General features: G+C 44.8%; 1 protein-coding gene across 1 annotated transcript; it reads right to left on the reverse strand.

Annotated features, from left to right (window-relative positions):
• Positions 1-418: 418 nt before the first annotated feature.
• On the reverse strand, positions 419-13166 carry nid1a (nidogen 1a). Its single transcript, XM_086180052.1, has 20 exons — positions 12870-13166; positions 10849-11148; positions 10547-10773; positions 10128-10432; positions 9912-10052; positions 8442-8693; positions 7962-8162; positions 7582-7815; positions 7282-7419; positions 6651-6779; positions 6237-6380; positions 5742-5861; positions 5091-5318; positions 4812-4984; positions 3708-3834; positions 3445-3616; positions 2640-2797; positions 2444-2567; positions 1589-1701; positions 419-1028 (listed from the first exon to the last, which is right to left on the reverse strand). The coding sequence occupies exons 1-20, from the start codon at positions 13071-13073 to the stop codon at positions 898-900; spliced, it is 3621 nt and encodes a 1206-aa protein (XP_086036178.1). The 5' UTR covers positions 13074-13166; the 3' UTR covers positions 419-897.
• Between the last annotated feature and the right edge of the window lie 4076 nt (positions 13167-17242).

Genomic DNA, 17242 nt, shown 5'->3' on the forward strand with positions numbered 1-17242 from the left:
ACAGCAAGATCCAGCCGTCACATCGTGTGACCGTGACTGTTTTTGTATCCATGACACAAATGTAGGATGTCTGTGTGACACATTAATGCAGCATTGACGTCAACAAGAGTCTCCCTTTGCCTTGAAAGCGTCACAGTTTGTGGACGTCACTCAGTATAATTTCACACAAGAATATGCAGCAACTTCTTTCACAACACACGATTGTTTCCACTTCTTTGCTACTAACCCGTGCAGAACCATTTTAACCCAGTAAATATGGCTCTAACACTCAGACTGGTAATTTATTCATCCGTATATGGAAAGATACAATGGTAATAAACCCTTGCTGACACAAGATGTCACTCTTCTGACGTTGAAGCTACATGCGCGCGCGCACACACACACACACACACACACACACACACACACACACACACACACACACGCACGGCAGACCATGTTAGAAAAACTGTTTATTCATTTGCTGCCCAGCATGTAACCTCATCCCACCATCTCATACAGAAACACTCAATCCTATTTCAAGATTAAACTTCCATGAATTAGCCTTATCCATCACGCCACAACCGACAGGAGATGACTTCATGCGCCGCTGTAATGAATTTCACATTAATTTATTCATCCCTTGAGTTTAATTCTCAGTCTCTGTGCACTCAGGAAAATGGTCAACACAATAGTGTATGTATTTACAATTCTATATGTCAGTTGGGATTGTATAAAGGCGATGGAAGATGTAAAATATAGATAAGTATAACACTGAGCAATAAAAGGCACAGTAAGTTCACCTCGGGGGTTTTTCAGTGGCTTTTTCAGCAGCTATAGTTTAGTAATGCTGAGTGGCTCCTAACTTGTGGTCAAACATCCAAACAGTGTGATCTCTCATAGGTCAGCTGCCTCCTTTCAGTACCCGCTGTCTCCCTCCACACAGCTCACGCCGATTGCGTTGTCAGGACATTTGCAGGAGCGGCCGTTCGGTGTTGCTAAACAGAGGTGGGTGCAGCCCCCGTTGTTCACTGCGCAGTAGTTTTGTCCTGGTGGGAAGGGGAGCAGACACACAGTGGGGTTTCTTTGTTTAATAGAAATTATAAGTCGTCATAGCACAAAGTGGCAGGAAACTGGCTCTTCACTGTTTGGTCAACAGATTTATACACACTTAAAGGAAATACTTAGGAAACTCCAGATGTTGGAGGCCCTCTCCCAGGTCTCCACATTCCCTTGCCTTATCTAGAAGGGAGGATGAGGTCTGGTGCTGCTATGCACCCAGTAACATCAGTCATTCCTCCAGTGAAAGATGAATGCAGGCTGCAGAATTCCTCCTCTTGCTTTCAGGTTGGGGAAGACTTTTTTTTTTTATGACATCACAATATGAACTCAGAAGGAGAGGGCGCAGAGGTCATGAAACAGGCCTTGTTGGATCCCAAAGAGTAAAACTTCCGCTAACTAAATCAAAGGTATCCCAAAAGTTGTCTCTAAGGAAGGCTCTTCAGCAGCGCTGTGATACACAAATGACTGAGAATTTCAATCAACATTTGCTGACTTTACTTAAGCGTAATTATTTTAAGGTGAAGATATGGTCATATTGCAACTGTACCTGAAGGACACTGGGAGTAAACTGTGGTAATCCCATATAACTTGGTGCGTTTCTGCGGCTGGAACTCGTCAGACTCCCTGCCAGCATAGCGGTCCACTGCAACCACAGCATCCCTGTTGTAAACAGCACAAGAGTTTAGCAATATTGGAAGAAATGTTAGTGAACTGCCCATGTTTTGTATAAAGTCGAGAATGAGTAACAATGAGTGTAGGTTTGCCCCCCCCCCCGACACACACAACCTCTCAACCTTCTCTTGCGAGGCAAAAGGCAGGCCTGGCGAGATCAGAGGGAGGCCCTGGGCAGGTCATTCACAGACGCTGAGGCTGAGAAATTGCAAGCAGCTGCCACTTTTAAGATGCCTCCTAACCCTCCACACTCACACACACAAACACACACACACTCACACACACACACGCATACACACAAATAGACGTCCCAACCCCCGCCTGCTGAACACTGCTGGCTAACTTACAGAATCAGCTGCATGTGAAAAAAGCTCCACAATTTCAAGCTGGGAGTGTCCGAGCCTGCGAGAACATCAAGGCTCCAGGGTTTTCTGTGCAATGCTGAAGTGTGGGGTGCTTCTTGACCTTTGACCCAACCTCTACCACCTCGACTTCAACAGAACTCCATTTTGACCATGCAGCGGGACCATGGATAAAGGGTGCTTTATGTCCTTGATGCTTTAGCTCTATTTTATCAATGTCAAGCCTCTTAATTCCAATGTGCAGTAAGTATCTAAATCACTTTCATGAGAGAAACATTTGTACATTAAGTAGTATTGTCCACATGACACACACAAGCATTAGTATAATATGTACTACAACTACTTCAAAATGACATGATAATACAAACCTGCTCCAGTCAGTGTAGTAGATGTTCTTTCCAAAAGCTGTCATTCCAAAGGGGTACTGAATCCCCTCTGCAACCTGTCTGCGGTCGCCCCTGCCAGGGCTCATGCATTCTATTTTATGCGTGCCTGCAAGCAAGTGATCGGGGTTTTAGTAAAGCAGGTATCACATCATTGAGTAACTGTTTCTGCCCAAGTCACCTGCATCTGCCCAACAAAGAACAGCGCTCTGGGGGTCGTAGGTCAGGCCGTTTGGCAGGCCCAGATCGTTCTTCACCAGCACCCTTCTATTCGACCCATCCATGTAAGATGTCTCGATCTTCGGGGATTCTCGGTTCCAGTCGGCCCAGTACAGATTGCTGTTGTAAGAGATTGATCTTTTAAATAATTGATGGTGGTTCTTAACGGTAGCTGATCAAAGATGACTTTTTTCTTTGTGGCTAACAAGTTACATATTTGATCCCTGGATATCGAGATACTGGTGGTTTCTGTCCCTCATACGTGAAATCTCTTTTTGCTTTGCCTTCTTTCCTCCCATTTTTCCCACCACTCACCAGTTGTACATCACCAATTCACCCCACCGAGCTTTCCGAGTGGGGGGTTCACCCCCTCTGCCCTCTGCTCGAGGGAACACTATGGATCACCACACTTCCACCATCATACTTCAAGTCATTGGTCACATTTTTCACCCGACAGTGAGGATTTTCACCAGGGGGATGAGTGTATGTGGCATGATCACCCTTTTACACTCTGTTTACTCTTCCCCAAGGACACAGACCAGGACGCAAACCCTCATCCAGCTTCTCACTGACAGACCCATGTAGGGACACCCAACACGGGCAACATGGGAAACCAAACCAGTCGCCCCCATACTGGTTCCATACCCCCTTTGTTTTTTGTTAAAGAAACAACCCTTCTAGTTTCAACATTTTACTCCAAAATCTAAGAACCCCTGGTACTAATAACAGGTTAAAATTCTCCAAAAAAAAAAAGTTTCATTACACACCCATTGGGGGGGTCAGCAATAATGGCGCGGGGGTTGACCAGATCAGAGTCAACAATGACACGTCGCTGGGATCCGTCTAAAGAGGCCACCTCGATTCGATCCTTCACAGAATCCGTCCAGAACATTGTTCGGCCCAGGTGGTCGATGGCGATACCCTCGGGGCTGTCCAGGTCTTTGACAAGAACAATAAAAGCCACAATTTAAACATATTTGCTTCGCAGTCTCCTAAATCACACAGGCGTAGGAAATGAAAGTGATTTTACCTGATCGAATGACGACCATGGGCTCTCCTCCCTGGAGGCTGGCTTTGCTGATCGACGGCGATGTGATTTCTGTCCAGTAGACCATTTTCTCCACACAGTCGTAAGCCACGCCGATGACGACTTTTTCCTGTGAGGGAAGAGGTCAACAAGTAGCCAACTTTGAAGTGTATTTAGCTAAATAGAAGCGGTTGGGGGGGGGGGGGCATGAAGCAGATGTTTCTGTTACACCAACGTCTAGACATATATCTCAACAAACAGAGCCACACACTGAGGACGAGCTTGAACAGACTTCAGGCCAGCTGGAGTGGGAATCAGCGTAACAAGAAATACCGATTTTAAATCCAAAGACGCTGAACTGATGTTAGCAATTAGTGTGAATGTCACCATGTGCCACCAATAAAGTGCAAGCTGAGAATGCATGCAGCAGATTTGGTATTTCGCATAGCTGGAACAAGGATTAGTGCAGCAGTTTCACTGCACCACACTCTTGAAGTCTTTACCACTGAATCTAAACTGTTACGACACACATTTCCCAAAAATATCCTCTCCAAAGTATTCCTTCATGATCTCTCCATGCCTGCTGATTTTGACAAAAAATCGTGGGGATGAAACCTAAGATTTCCTAAAAATAAAAAAAAATAAATAAACAGAAGTTTCAAACTTTCACGATTCTTTTGTTGCCTGAAGGGACAAAAGTACGAGGATGATTTGTTGTTTCAGCACAAAGCAGCAATTCATAAAAGCTATTGCTGTTTCCTCTGTTACCATCTGGCTGATCACACGGTGGAGACAAATTTGGAGTTCTTCCTCAACTGCCACTGACACAACTAGGTTGCGGCTTTTTTTTTAAGCATCATTCATACATTGCTTCTGTTGTTCAGCTGTTTATTTATAAAGCTTAGCTTATCTGATTTTAATGGTAACAGTGTCATAAAATAATCCCCCCCCCCCCCACGTGATTTTCAAAAAATGGTATTACAACCAAACAGACAGACTTTTTTAACCGGCTCCCACCAACAGAAAAACATTAAAAAAATATATATAAATCCTCCCAACCTGCTTGTACTTCCTCTGTACAAGACATTTGAATGTAAAGAAGCTTACAGGCAGATGAAGGATAGCCTTGGCGTCGTCTTTCTTCATGTCATAACCTTCCAGAGGAACGTGCTCTATCCTGCCGCTCTGGGCATACAACAGGTTTGTTCCTGGAGGCAGGGGGTGGATATCAGGTCTAGGGGTGGGTCCAATAGGGGGTGGCACCCCACCATGGTCGATGCCTAATAGGTTAACATTGAATAATCAAGAGGGGAAAATCACTAATATCTAAAGTGTAGCTGTTTTCCAGGTCCCGTGTTGCTGCTCAACTCTTTGTCATTTACTTACACATTGGTGTACTGCCGGGCCCAGAGCGAGTCCCTGGGATCTCCTGCCCATTTCGATCCACACACCAGCAGTGTCCTGTGCTGCCGTGGCACTGCATGGGTTCATAGGCACCATTGTCATCACATGTGGGGATGTACTGTCCGACGGAAGGCCGGGGACCCCGCGGACCAAACTCTGTGACCGCCAGAAGGCTGTCTCTGTGGCTCTGACATCTCGTTTTCGTTCTCTCTGAGGAGAATAGAGACTCACAGCTGAATGAACACAAATTCCCAGAGACAGTGTCACAACCCCACGCATGAGCTCATCTATATTTGGTTACACAAAATCTCACACATCTCACACAAGATGTGGTAAATTCCTACTGATACCGGGAGAAAATGAAAAACAGGCTCCAGCTGGCACCAGATGATTCTGGCGAGGAACTCACTTCCAAGAACTCCTCTTGCACAAATGGGTAGAATAAACAATGGTGAGAACGGAAAAGGATCTGTTTTGCATTTTTCTATTATAGAGTCTGCAACTCCATCAAAGAAAACTATGGCCCAACTGTCAAAACTCCCATTGTAGACAGCCACAGTACACTTGTTTCAGCTGTGGCTGGCTGATTGTTACCAGACTGAATGGAAAAAATGTCCCCTCCACAAGACTTACCTGGAGCGCAGTTGAAGCCGTCACCATAGTAACCTGGCCTACACTGGCAGGTAAAGGATCCTTGGGTGTTATAGCACACGGCGTCCTGGTGACACCTACCAGGCTGGCACTCGTCTATGTCTTGAGGCAGGAGCAAAAGAGTGTGGACACAGAAGAATCAGAAATATGTTTATATGTCTTTTGTAGATTCCTTTTTTGGTCAGGCCTGTAGTGTATAATCTGGGTCAGTCTGTGGCTGAAACTGGCCTCTGAGTGCAGAAAACCATGTGAGAGACAAGCGAAGAGTGGAATCTATGAATGAGCGATATTGTGGTACAGCCAAAACAACTACACTGCAAATCTGGACCTCCACTCATGAAATACCCATCTGTTTCCCATGTTTCACTGCTCACTTACTGCGGGACTGTTATGTAACTCGTCTCACCTCCCCCAGTCTTGAGCAGATGGTTATCCAGTCACGATTAAAGTCCATGTTTTTTTGTCACTATGCTTTACCTTCGCAGACTCGGCCATCTCCTATGAACCCTGGCAAGCAGGAGCAGATGTAGGAGGAGCCCCCGGTGTAGCTGCACTGAGCACGCTCGGGAATGTCACAGGTATGGGTGCCCTCTTCACAGGCATCGCTCGGTCGATGGACCTCTGAGGAGGAGACCATGAAATCCATCTGAGCGCATTTTTGATTTGTCACGTCCAACGTGAGCTGAGCGCATGAGACCTAATTACACTTTATATGAGATTATCTGAAATCACAAGGGTTGTGTGTAAGTAGGGTAAGTCAGTATACACACGTTTTATCTATTTAATACAACATTTAAGTCATATCAGTATAGTTTATGCTTGTAAACTGTCACGCAAGAATCCTAGCACATGTAATTGAAGTTGTACTAGCAGCACACAAACAGCACTTACCAATGCAGGTCTGCCCATCACTGCCAAACTGATACCCATCTACACATTCACAGCGGAAGGTCCCAGGCTGGTTGTTGCAGATAGCGTGGGAGCCGCAGATCTGAGGATTTTCTCTGCACTCATCAATGTCTGACAGAGATAAGAGCCAATTAACATATGTTAATAACTGCCGCATCAGACCTACGAGTTTGGAGCTCTGAAGTCTGGATTTGTCAAATCTGTCATCAGATGTCCAGAGATCAGAGAAAAGAGCTTAATTAGATTTCTTAATTACGAAGGTTTCCAGATAGCATCTGTCTGAAATACATCCTTCCTCTTTCTACTCGATGTGCCCCGCAGCACTTCCTGTCACTATACAGCGCTGGTTGTATGGAACTTTTCTGGGAATGAGGATCACGCTGGATACGTTAACCTGGTCTTTTGAGCAGAGGGACTCTTTGTTTACCATGTGTGACTCCCTTTGCTAATGGACCAGATTGTCCAGTTCCCCAGGAAGGAAGGAAGGCTGTGGAGGGTCTGTGCCAATTAAAAAATGTCTGTTGAGCAAACTGACTTCCAACAGCTTGCAGGCGGAAAATAAAAATAACTCCTCCTTCCTGCACACTTTTTTTTCACGTGTCAAATTTCCTACCGTAGCATGTGCGTCCATCACCGTTGAAGCCGGCAGCACACTGGCAGGTGAACTGGGTCTCCTGTCCAGCCCGGCAGATGGCGTTGGTATCACAGCCATGCCTCCCAGTGAAACAGGGGTTCTCCTCTGGATCTCCTCCTTACAAAGGAAGATGTAATTTAGAGAGTGTTGTTAATATCTAATTAATGTTTATGCCAAATAACAATACTGTCTCTAAGTCAGGATGTTGTATGTTGGGATCTAGGAAGAAAATGAGCTCAGGACAAAACAGGAAGACAAGAATACTCTGTATGACCTCACCATTGATGTCCCCAATCTTGTTGCTCATGGCGAAGCGGATGAGCTCGTTATTAGCGTCAAACATGACAAAGACCTGGTCCACATTGAGCATCTGGGTGGGTTTCATGTCTCTTAAAGACTCATCATGCTGGCAACCCTGGAAGGAGATGGTCTGCCTCCACTGGTATGTCCTGGTCTCAGAGGAGCCGTCGGGCAAGTTCACCACATAGTCCCGAGTAGAGGAGGAGGTGATCACTGAAATACAAGATTATTAGGTCAAAATGTGTACAAGATTGTTCCTCTAAAGTTTTGGAAAATGTTAAAATAATGTGAATGATGTGATAAAGTGAAATTCTCCATGTTTTATAATTCAATCATCTTCTCTGGTCACTGAGTCTTACAGTGGTTGCTGTACTGGTAGATCTCAGAGTAAGGGTTGATCTCCACGGTGGCGCCCTGAGGCACCTCAGGGAGCCGGCCTTCCAGGGTGGTGCTCACCACAAGGTGGTCATGCTCATCGATGCCTTTGAACTCCTGCCTGATGGTCAGCTTCTCATTCCCTGGCAGAAAGGTCACTTCAGCCTGCCGTGTGAACTCCCCCCCTACAGAGGATGAGGAGGTTAACTTGAAAACTCTGGCCTTGGATGAACTTAAGTCACCCCCCATCTGTCCCAGCTGAGGTAATGTGAGCGGAATTCAGCTGGACTGAGAAAGTACAACTGCAGCTGTGTGGCTGTTCTTGCAGCGGCACCAACTCTTGTAAACAGAGTTTTATGAATGTATTCTCTTTTTCTTTTGTTACTATCAAGCCAAGACAAACGCAAGATGCTGGTAGATATTAGATATTGTTGTTAGTGCAGCTGTAGAAATCTTCCTCTCACCGATGATACTGAAGCCATTCTTGAAGCCAGGCTGCTCCAGAGCAAAGGCCCACCCAATCACACCACCCAGGGCCGACAGGGGCTGCAGCGAGGGGCCAACGGTGTAAGGGATGTCACTGATGGCCACATAGGAGCGGCCATCATTCACCACAACGTATGAGTGGAGATCATTGCCTGTGAACGTCTCCGGTGTGGGAGAGTTGCCCACATAAACTTGTCCATGCACTTTACCGTTCATCCTCTGAGGCTTCCCTGTGAAACGAGCGTAAAGCATAAATGACAAAATAGCCCAGGATTAAGCCTCAGGAGTTGTGTGAGCAAACCCTCAGAAGAAAGAACTGAAACTACCAAATGTTTTGAGCTCAATTATTAACACGATATAATATTAAAGCTGAGCTACAGCAAATGTGAGATTTCTATCGGGTATTTAATTAATTTAGCTAACCACTCTAGCTATTGTTTTTATTAGCAAGTGAAGCTAAAGCGCGGTTTGGCAACACAGGAAAAACCTATAACTACATTTCTAAAGACAGTTGAATAAATCATTGCAGTTAACTTCAATCCAACATAACCACACCGCACTACTTATACTGTTATCACAAAAGCTCAAAACGGGTTCCATCCATCCATCCATCCATCCATTTTCTTCCCCTTGTCCTGTTAAGGGTTGTGGAGGGGCTGGAGCCTATCCCAGCAGCCTTCAGGCGAGAGGCGGGGTTCACCCTGGACGGGTCGCCAGTCCAATGCAGGGCCAGCACGTATAGACAGACAACCACTCACACACAGTCACACCTACGGTCAATTTAGAGTATCAATTAACCTCCTCCCCATTTGCATGTCTTTGGACTGTGGGAGGAGGCCGGAGTACCAGAGAGAACCCACGCAGGCACAGGGAGAACATGGAGACTCCACACAGAAAGATCCCGTGCTTTAGCCGGGGCTCAAATCTTGCTGTGAGGCGAGAGTGTTGACCACTGCACCACCATGCCACCAAAATGGGTTCCAGTTAGCTAAAATGTTTAATCTCACAGGAGCCATGGCTCCATTTCAATGAACCACATATCTCTATAAAACATTTGAATGCAGAATCTGAAGGAAAGGACGTGATTTTGAGGCCAGGGGCATTGCTGAGTAGAACTGATCAATCCCAAATAAGCTGGCTTTGGTTCCAAGTATCAAAGAGGGCGAAAGAGGCGGAACACATGATCACATTTAGTTTTTCATTTTCTGGATCAATATGCAAATTGTGAAAGGGTCTGGTTGTAAATATCATCTCTCAGCTCCATTATTCTCTCAAGTCACTGACTGGACCACAAGCAAAACTACAGAAAATGAAAGGTGAGGTTTTGGCTTGAAAATACACTACCTACACTTGAAGCCCCCCGAAATGTTGTGCTTTGGCCCCAAACTATTCATAGCTATTGGTTACTGATATTGCTGAGCAAGAAGTAATAATAAATATACCCATACCTTCAGCCACACATTGTATCCCATTGCCATAGAAGCCAGGCCTGCAGTGACAGCAGTAGCCACTGGAGTGGTCCTTACAGTCAGCAAACTGGGAACACTTATTTCTGTTGTTTGCACATGTCCCAAGGTTGTATGCAAACACTAAAATCATGGATAAAAGCACAGTTAGAAAATGTCTGGAAGAGCCAACCGATCATGTTTCTCCGGAGGACTCACCATCCACATTTATATCTGTGTCGTCCACCACCACCACCTCTGGGTTCTGTGGCTGATGTGGCTGATACTGAACCGTGTGGACGCTGATCTGTCCCTCATCTTTCCCATAGGGAGGGTACTCCACTTGCTGTCCATCAGGATACACAGGCCCCCTCGCTTCAGGGGCCTCCCCGTAGCCTTCAGGGCCTACCTGCGGACTGGCCTCAGTGGGCAGGTCGGTGACCTCACCTGGATGTATGTTTGTGAAATAGGGATAAGTTCCAATCTCATACACCCAGACGCCACGGAGGCCAGAGTTGGTCTCTCTATGAGGATGGAAAAGTTTACTTTGGTTAACACTGTTGCTCTTTAGACATCATTCAACCTGTTCCTCTGGTCAGAAATGGTGTTTCAGTGCTGACAGCCACCGGCTGACTTACTCTGCTAAAGCCCTGATAGATGACTCGTCATCAGTGGTGGTGCGGTAGTACGGTCCCTGACTGGAAAGAAAGTAACCCCGCACCAAACCCTTACTGAAGCCAGCATGCAAAATCACGCTCTTGTCCTTTACTGGTGTGGTGGAGAACTGCAGCCCCTGTCTTGGATACAGGAGGATAGCATAGGTGGACTTCTCCAGGGAGGCAAGGACCAGCTGGAAGGTGTTTCTCTGTGTGATGAAACATTAGAAGGTGTAAACAACCAGCTCAACCTCAAACCATCTATATAACAGCGAGATGTTTACCTTCTTGTTGATGCTGTCTCCTCTACTTGGTTCACTGGTGGCAACATCTACCCATGTGATCACCACAGCATGGTTGGGACTGACTTCATCGTCCTCTGGGAAAGCCCTGTTGATGTGCTCAGCTGCCTGGCGCAGAACTTCTGGACTATTGTCCTGACGGAAGTAAACTTTCCCCACAGCGTCACTTGTTTCCAGGTCTCCTTGCAGAGCTGCAATCATGCCAAACGGTGGGGGCATTTTGCCAAGATATGTCGACTCGCTTATTGGCTTTGCTGTGGCAACAAAACCGTTGGTGTTGATCTGAAAAGACAAACTCGAGTTGTTCATGGGGATAAAAAGTTGATTGCAACTCTGGATGACTTTCTTTATAATAACTAGGACAGCTACACATGAGGAAGTGATTCACAGCAGAGGCAAACCCAGTCCAGTCCTGACCCACTTTGATCTTTAAACCAAACTCATTAAACTAATGATCCAAGTCTGCTGCCATGTTGAACAAGAGCGCTAACGAACAAACAAGGTGCCTTTTGACGCACTTACTGCTTCAAAACACATAAAACCTGCGCTCATGTCAAAAACACACACTCCACACGGGGCTGCTTCACTTCCTGATCGGGGGAAAACAAGAGCACTATTCCTGACCGAGAAACACCATTTCCTGTCCTTGCCCCTGACGAGCAGCCCCAGAGAGCCCGAAGATTGCACACTAATCTTCATTACAGAGACTTCCTGGAAAAATGAGAGCTGTGAAAATGATCAGTGAATCTGATCTTGCAGATGTAGTGAAGACAGACTCTTAAAGTTTGAGGCTACCTGAACATACCAGGGATTGATGCAATATGAATCATGCCTAAAACCTCCTAATGATTAGAGAGAAAAAACTGTGTGAAAAGTGTGACTGTCTCCCCACAGGGCACAGACAGCAGACTGTCTCGAAGGCTATTAAAAGAAAAATCTTGATTGCAGTTGAAAAATATGTTTGTGGTGGGTCACGTCAGGACAATTTGGATCAAATCAGCTGTGGGAACCCCCCCCCCCCCGACTGTTTTGTTTTTTGTTTTGTTTTTTATTCTGAGGGATTAAAAATGTATTGTCAACTACAGGCTTTTGTGTTAACTGCATATTTTTGCCTCCTTACACCCCCACTAAAATCAAACCACTGTTCTGCTCACTTCAGGCATGTTACTGTTCCAACTCCCAAATTAAATGTGGAAGTCGTCTTTTTACAGAGTGACACAGGCTGTCTATTTATATCTATCACAATACATTTAGTAATTTCGATGACCATATCAGAGCCTTAGCAAAACATTATCAGCCACTGCCAATATAAAGTGAGCTTAACTGCTGAGTTCCTTTCTTTCTTTTCAACAGGAATGATCTTTTTGTACATAATTACTCTCTGATACCCACATGCATCACAATTAAAACAAAGATGCAGCACTTTTCTTTGAAAAGGAGAATCATGGGGAATAAAGGGCTGCTTGTCTGTCCAACACAATGGTGCAGCTTTCACATAAATGTTACAAATGCCTTTTCCAGCTTATTTAAAAGTTCCTCATGATAGCAGCAAATTATAAACACATTTTAGGGAAAGTTTGATCATAGAATCTCAAACTCACTTGGGTTACCCCCTTAATGGAATGTTCCCCACACACATCAGCATCTTTGTTATGTTACATGCTAGATATTTGGGGATGGATTGAAAACAAAGCTCCTGAAGAACTTTGGTCTTTTGGTCCACAGTAAAATGATAACCTCGGGGGAGGCTGTAAGAATGTGTGGACACTCGCATTCCACAAGAGCCAATGAAGCCTTTGTGATAAGTAAACCAATATTTACAAATACCCGGGGGGAAAGGTATACCCCTGCCCCAGATAGATGTTGCAACGGTCATTATTTCGTGCACCCGGGGTCCCGAATGCGCAATTGCGCAAGGTCGATGGCCACTCTAACCAGTAGCACGCGTTTATTTAAAAAGGTGACCGTGGCTGAAAAGCGTATAAAGCTGTGGTTTAACTTACAAATATGCTGTTAAACGTGCCATCATAAAACAAGACTGGCTTCTCCAACTCCACTTTGTGCGTCTGGTCATTCCCCGGTTCTAGTAACTGGTCTCTTGCGCTTGGACCGAAAGGAAAAAGTTCCCCTCGCGTTATGCTCTTCACCGCCACCACGAATCCGAGAAAACTCGCACATATGAGCCATCCTCGGCCCTGCCAACCCATTGTTCGTGTTTCAGGAGCAGCTGAGAAGTCCTGTGGTTAGTCCAGGTCAGGTTCGTGGAGAGTGACGCTCAGAAGAAAGTTCAGGGAGAGTTTGAGAGACTTGGGGCGGAGTTGAGTTGAGAGGGGCGCTGAGAGTGGCTTTCATAAAGCCACCAACACTGCAAAAGGAAATGAGAGGTCGCCTATACTTTTCTTTTCATGTTGTTCCTAAAGTAGATTCCTGAAGTGGTACTCAGTCTTGGCTGGCAGGCTATGTATTGTTTTCCATTTGGCACGGTTGTTGTGTGGTGGTGGTGGTGACGACGACGACGACGATGATGGTGATGATAGACACCAAGAAGCACAGAGGTCTGTCTCGCATCACATTATTCCATTGAAATTTGGACTTGCCTCTCATTGATCCACTGTTGTCAACACAGCAGAAATGTGTTTGGATGATAAGGTATTACAATAAAGGCTCCAGTGAGTGGGAGGTCCCGTCTCTGGAGGGACAACACTGAAGCTGTATTTGAGAGGTTTGGACGCCAGCCAGGGCCATCAGAGCATGGACCAGTTACCATCAACAGAGCCCCATGGCCGGTTTGATAGAAACATTATGTAAAGGACATGATCGCAGAGCACTGTAGCATACACTAATCATCCCAGGCTATCAGACTCAACTCCAGCTGGGATAATGAAGTGTTTCTACCTCACCAAATGATGACCAGTCATCCGACCCGCACTTTGATCCACTTATCTGAACAACTCCAGGCTACGTTGCCATGACATCTGAATACGGGTCCTTTGTTTGGCATCTGACCTCTGCAGCTGTGCTTCTTGAGCCATACTCTGACCCACATTTGTGTAAGTTAAGGTAAAGGTGATGGAACTTTAAACTGTAAGAATTCTCATGGTCCTCAGATGACGGATTGTGTTTTGGTGATCCTGTCCCCATGACAGCGTTCCATCAGGCCAAGATGTTCACAATGTCCAAACTCAAAATACAAGCAATCAGAAATTTCCCTGCACATGGAAATAAACTGCTTTATCAGGATATAATTTTTCTCCTTTACTTTAATCACTGTCAAGAAAATGACACAGACAATCAGCATTATAATGAAGAGAGTTTCTGCCAGATCCATTAAGGAAGAACTGGAAGAAGATATAAATATAATCAATCATGCAGTCTGAATATTGAAAACAAACACAACAAATCTGTCTTGGCTTTTGTGAGTGAAGAATCATCGGTCAGTCCTATCCGAAGGTGTTCCACAGGGATCAATGTTGGTTCCACTCTTGTTTATTCCGTACATTCATGACCTGCCAACTGTTTGTCCAAATTTCAAAATTCAATTTTAATCAGAAAATACAGGGATTTTTATACATGTTGGCAGTGTAGATACGTTAACAAACCCAAGACAATAAATCAGTGCAAAGTAATGTTAATTACGCCATCAACAAGAACAGAACTGGGTAAAAGAGCTTTTCATCATATGAACCGAATGCACCTTAAATCTGGAATCACTCCTGCCTCTTAATACTTTTAAAAATCTTTTAAAATTGAACCGGACTGAACAATGCAACTGTTTTGACCTCGATGCCCTTCTTAGGTGTTTGTATGTATGAGCTTGTACCTCAGCTTGATGTTAAGTGTAATGTCTAGCATTCTGGTGTGTGTAGTGTGTGGTTTGTGGTGTAGTGTGTGGCCTTATCTTGTCTTTGGTGTATTCTGAAATTTTCTTTTGCCTCCTGTCTTGGCCTGGACTCCCTGGGAGAAGAGTTAATGTAACTCAGTGGGACCTTTTCCTGGTTAAAAGAAGGTTAAATAAAAAAAATAAAAATGAAATAAAAAGCAAAACTTTGTTCAATTGAACGTATTCTAAAACACTCTAAATACTGTTATGTAGAGCCAGGTGTATTTGAGGCAGGAACAGAATGAAGTGTTGTCTGTGAGTTCATACAACTTGGGTTGTTTCTTTAAATCGTAGTTCTAAAGATCAATATTGCAATTATTAAAGGTATGTCTCAGGGGTAGAGTGGCCGTCTAGCAACCCAAGGGTCGCCGGTTCGATCCTCGACCCTTCGGTGACCATGTCGAAGTGTCCTTGAGCAAGATACATCCATCAGTCACATCACTCTCGTTCTACAACATCTCCACTGGCTTCCCATTCAGAAGGCCATTCACAGCCTCGCTCCTCCATACCTCTCTGACCTCCTTCACATCAACATTCCTACCCGGTCTCTCAGGTCTGCCTCTGCAACAGGCTGACCGTCCCCCCAGCCCATCTGTCCACCATGAAGGCTAGGACCTTCAGCCGCTCTGCCCCTCACCTCTGCAACCCCCCAGCATGAGGGATATAGACTCCATTACCCTCTTCAAGTCCCACCTCAAAACCCATCAGTTCAGGCTGGCATACAATCTTTGAGTGCTCCATTGTTTGGTGTTCTACTGCTAACTCCGCGCTTTCACTTGCTTTTTATTCTGCTATGTTTTAATTGTATTACTCGTATTTTAATTGTTGTAGGGCGACCTTGAGTGCCTTGAAAGGCGCCTTGTATATAAAATGCATCATTATTATTATTATCATTATTATACTGGACCCATAATTGCTCCTGATGAGTAGGTTGGCGCCTTGCATGGCAGCCTTCCCCATCAGTGTGTGAGCGTGTGTGTGAACGGGTGAATGAGACCACACTGTAAAGCGCATTGAGTGCCACTGAGGTAGAAAAGCGCTATGTAAATTGAGTCCTTTTACCATTTTACCATTCTTAGGTCAAAAGAGGCCAAAATTCTGTATTGCGTTATGCACTTTATGCCTTTCTCTTATGTCACATACTACATCACAACCCGGTCCAGCTGGTCAGGGTTGGAGCGAAAATACGACTCAGTAAGGTGGGAAATCGTGATCAAATGTGAAGGCTCTTGTCTTGTGCTCAGTAAATTTGCAAGAATGTAAACTTGTGATCAGCTGCAGTAAAAGAGGTTCGCACTATGCCCACAAGATTATTTGTCCAGCTCCATTTTTAGCTGTAAGAGTCGACCTCAACAATAGTATTGCAACACACTTTCTTGTGCTCCGTGTGTGCTCCATTTTGCAATGTTTGGGTTGAACTTTCTGGTTGCTGTCTGGTTGTGTCTTGCAATTTTCTTATCTCTCTCTCTCGTGTCGCGAATGACTTTCAACTGAAAACCTGCCGACGACACCATACTTTGATTTTTAATGGCTTTCTTTCTTTTTCGTGTTTTTTTTTTTTTTGTGGTAATTTCTTAACATTTCTGCACCTCCAGGCACATCACATGTAAGCATTTGTGTTCACACGTGAAAAATGACTAATTCATAAGAGGTCTCATAGAATGTTGCAAACAATAGTTTACAATACATTTGTAAAATTTTAGATTTTAAATTTAACATCACTTTATGTTTCAGTAAAGGCGCACACAGTTATTTTGTATGCGCACAAGTGTCTTGAATAAAGACAGCAAACTTTTTAATTTAGAATTGATGTATTTGTTTGATTTTTTTTTTTAAATCAATCTTCTGACTTGTTTCCTGTGTCCTGTCTTGCACTGGTTCATTCAGCAGGTTTCTGCCACCCTGGATCCGTCCCACTGTTCCCATAACGCGGTTGAACAGTGCCACCTTCTGGCCCTTTTGAGAAGTTCGCATTTATGATCCTTGGATAAATTCACACTGAAAGATTTCCAATTAAATCATTTGTTTATTTGAGTGTTGATTCACCACGCACAGATATGTACAGCAAGAAATCATAACAAATTTGTATTTTTTCAGACTCTCTACTCAGAAGAAGCCAAACGAGATATCTTTAGGATGATAATACGCCCAATCAAAGTCTGACGGTCTGAGAGGAAGTTGCTCTGTGGATGACAGCATCCTGTTTGTCAAGGGTGGACGGGGGTCTGGCTGGTAGTGGTCCTCAGTGAGGTAAGATGAATGTAGCCCGGCGGTCAAAGGTGAACCAGGATGACCTCCATCTTGACCCAGCTCATGTTCACATGCTCCAGTCCTGTGAGACACCCCCCCCCCCCACACACACACACACACACCACTAAATAATAAACTTTACTTTGGTTTGTGTTTAGATTTCTTAAAGGTTCGTAGATCATGAACAAAGTTTGCAACTCTCACCAGAGATCAGATGGAGGTTGTTTTGTTTTTTTTTATTCTGAT

Source organism: Aulostomus chinensis, chromosome 16 (genome assembly GCF_037954235.1).
Source record: "Aulostomus chinensis isolate RoL2024-O1b breed Wild chromosome 16, RoL_Achi_v1.0, whole genome shotgun sequence".
Taxonomy (NCBI): Eukaryota; Metazoa; Chordata; class Actinopteri; order Syngnathiformes; family Aulostomidae; genus Aulostomus; species Aulostomus chinensis.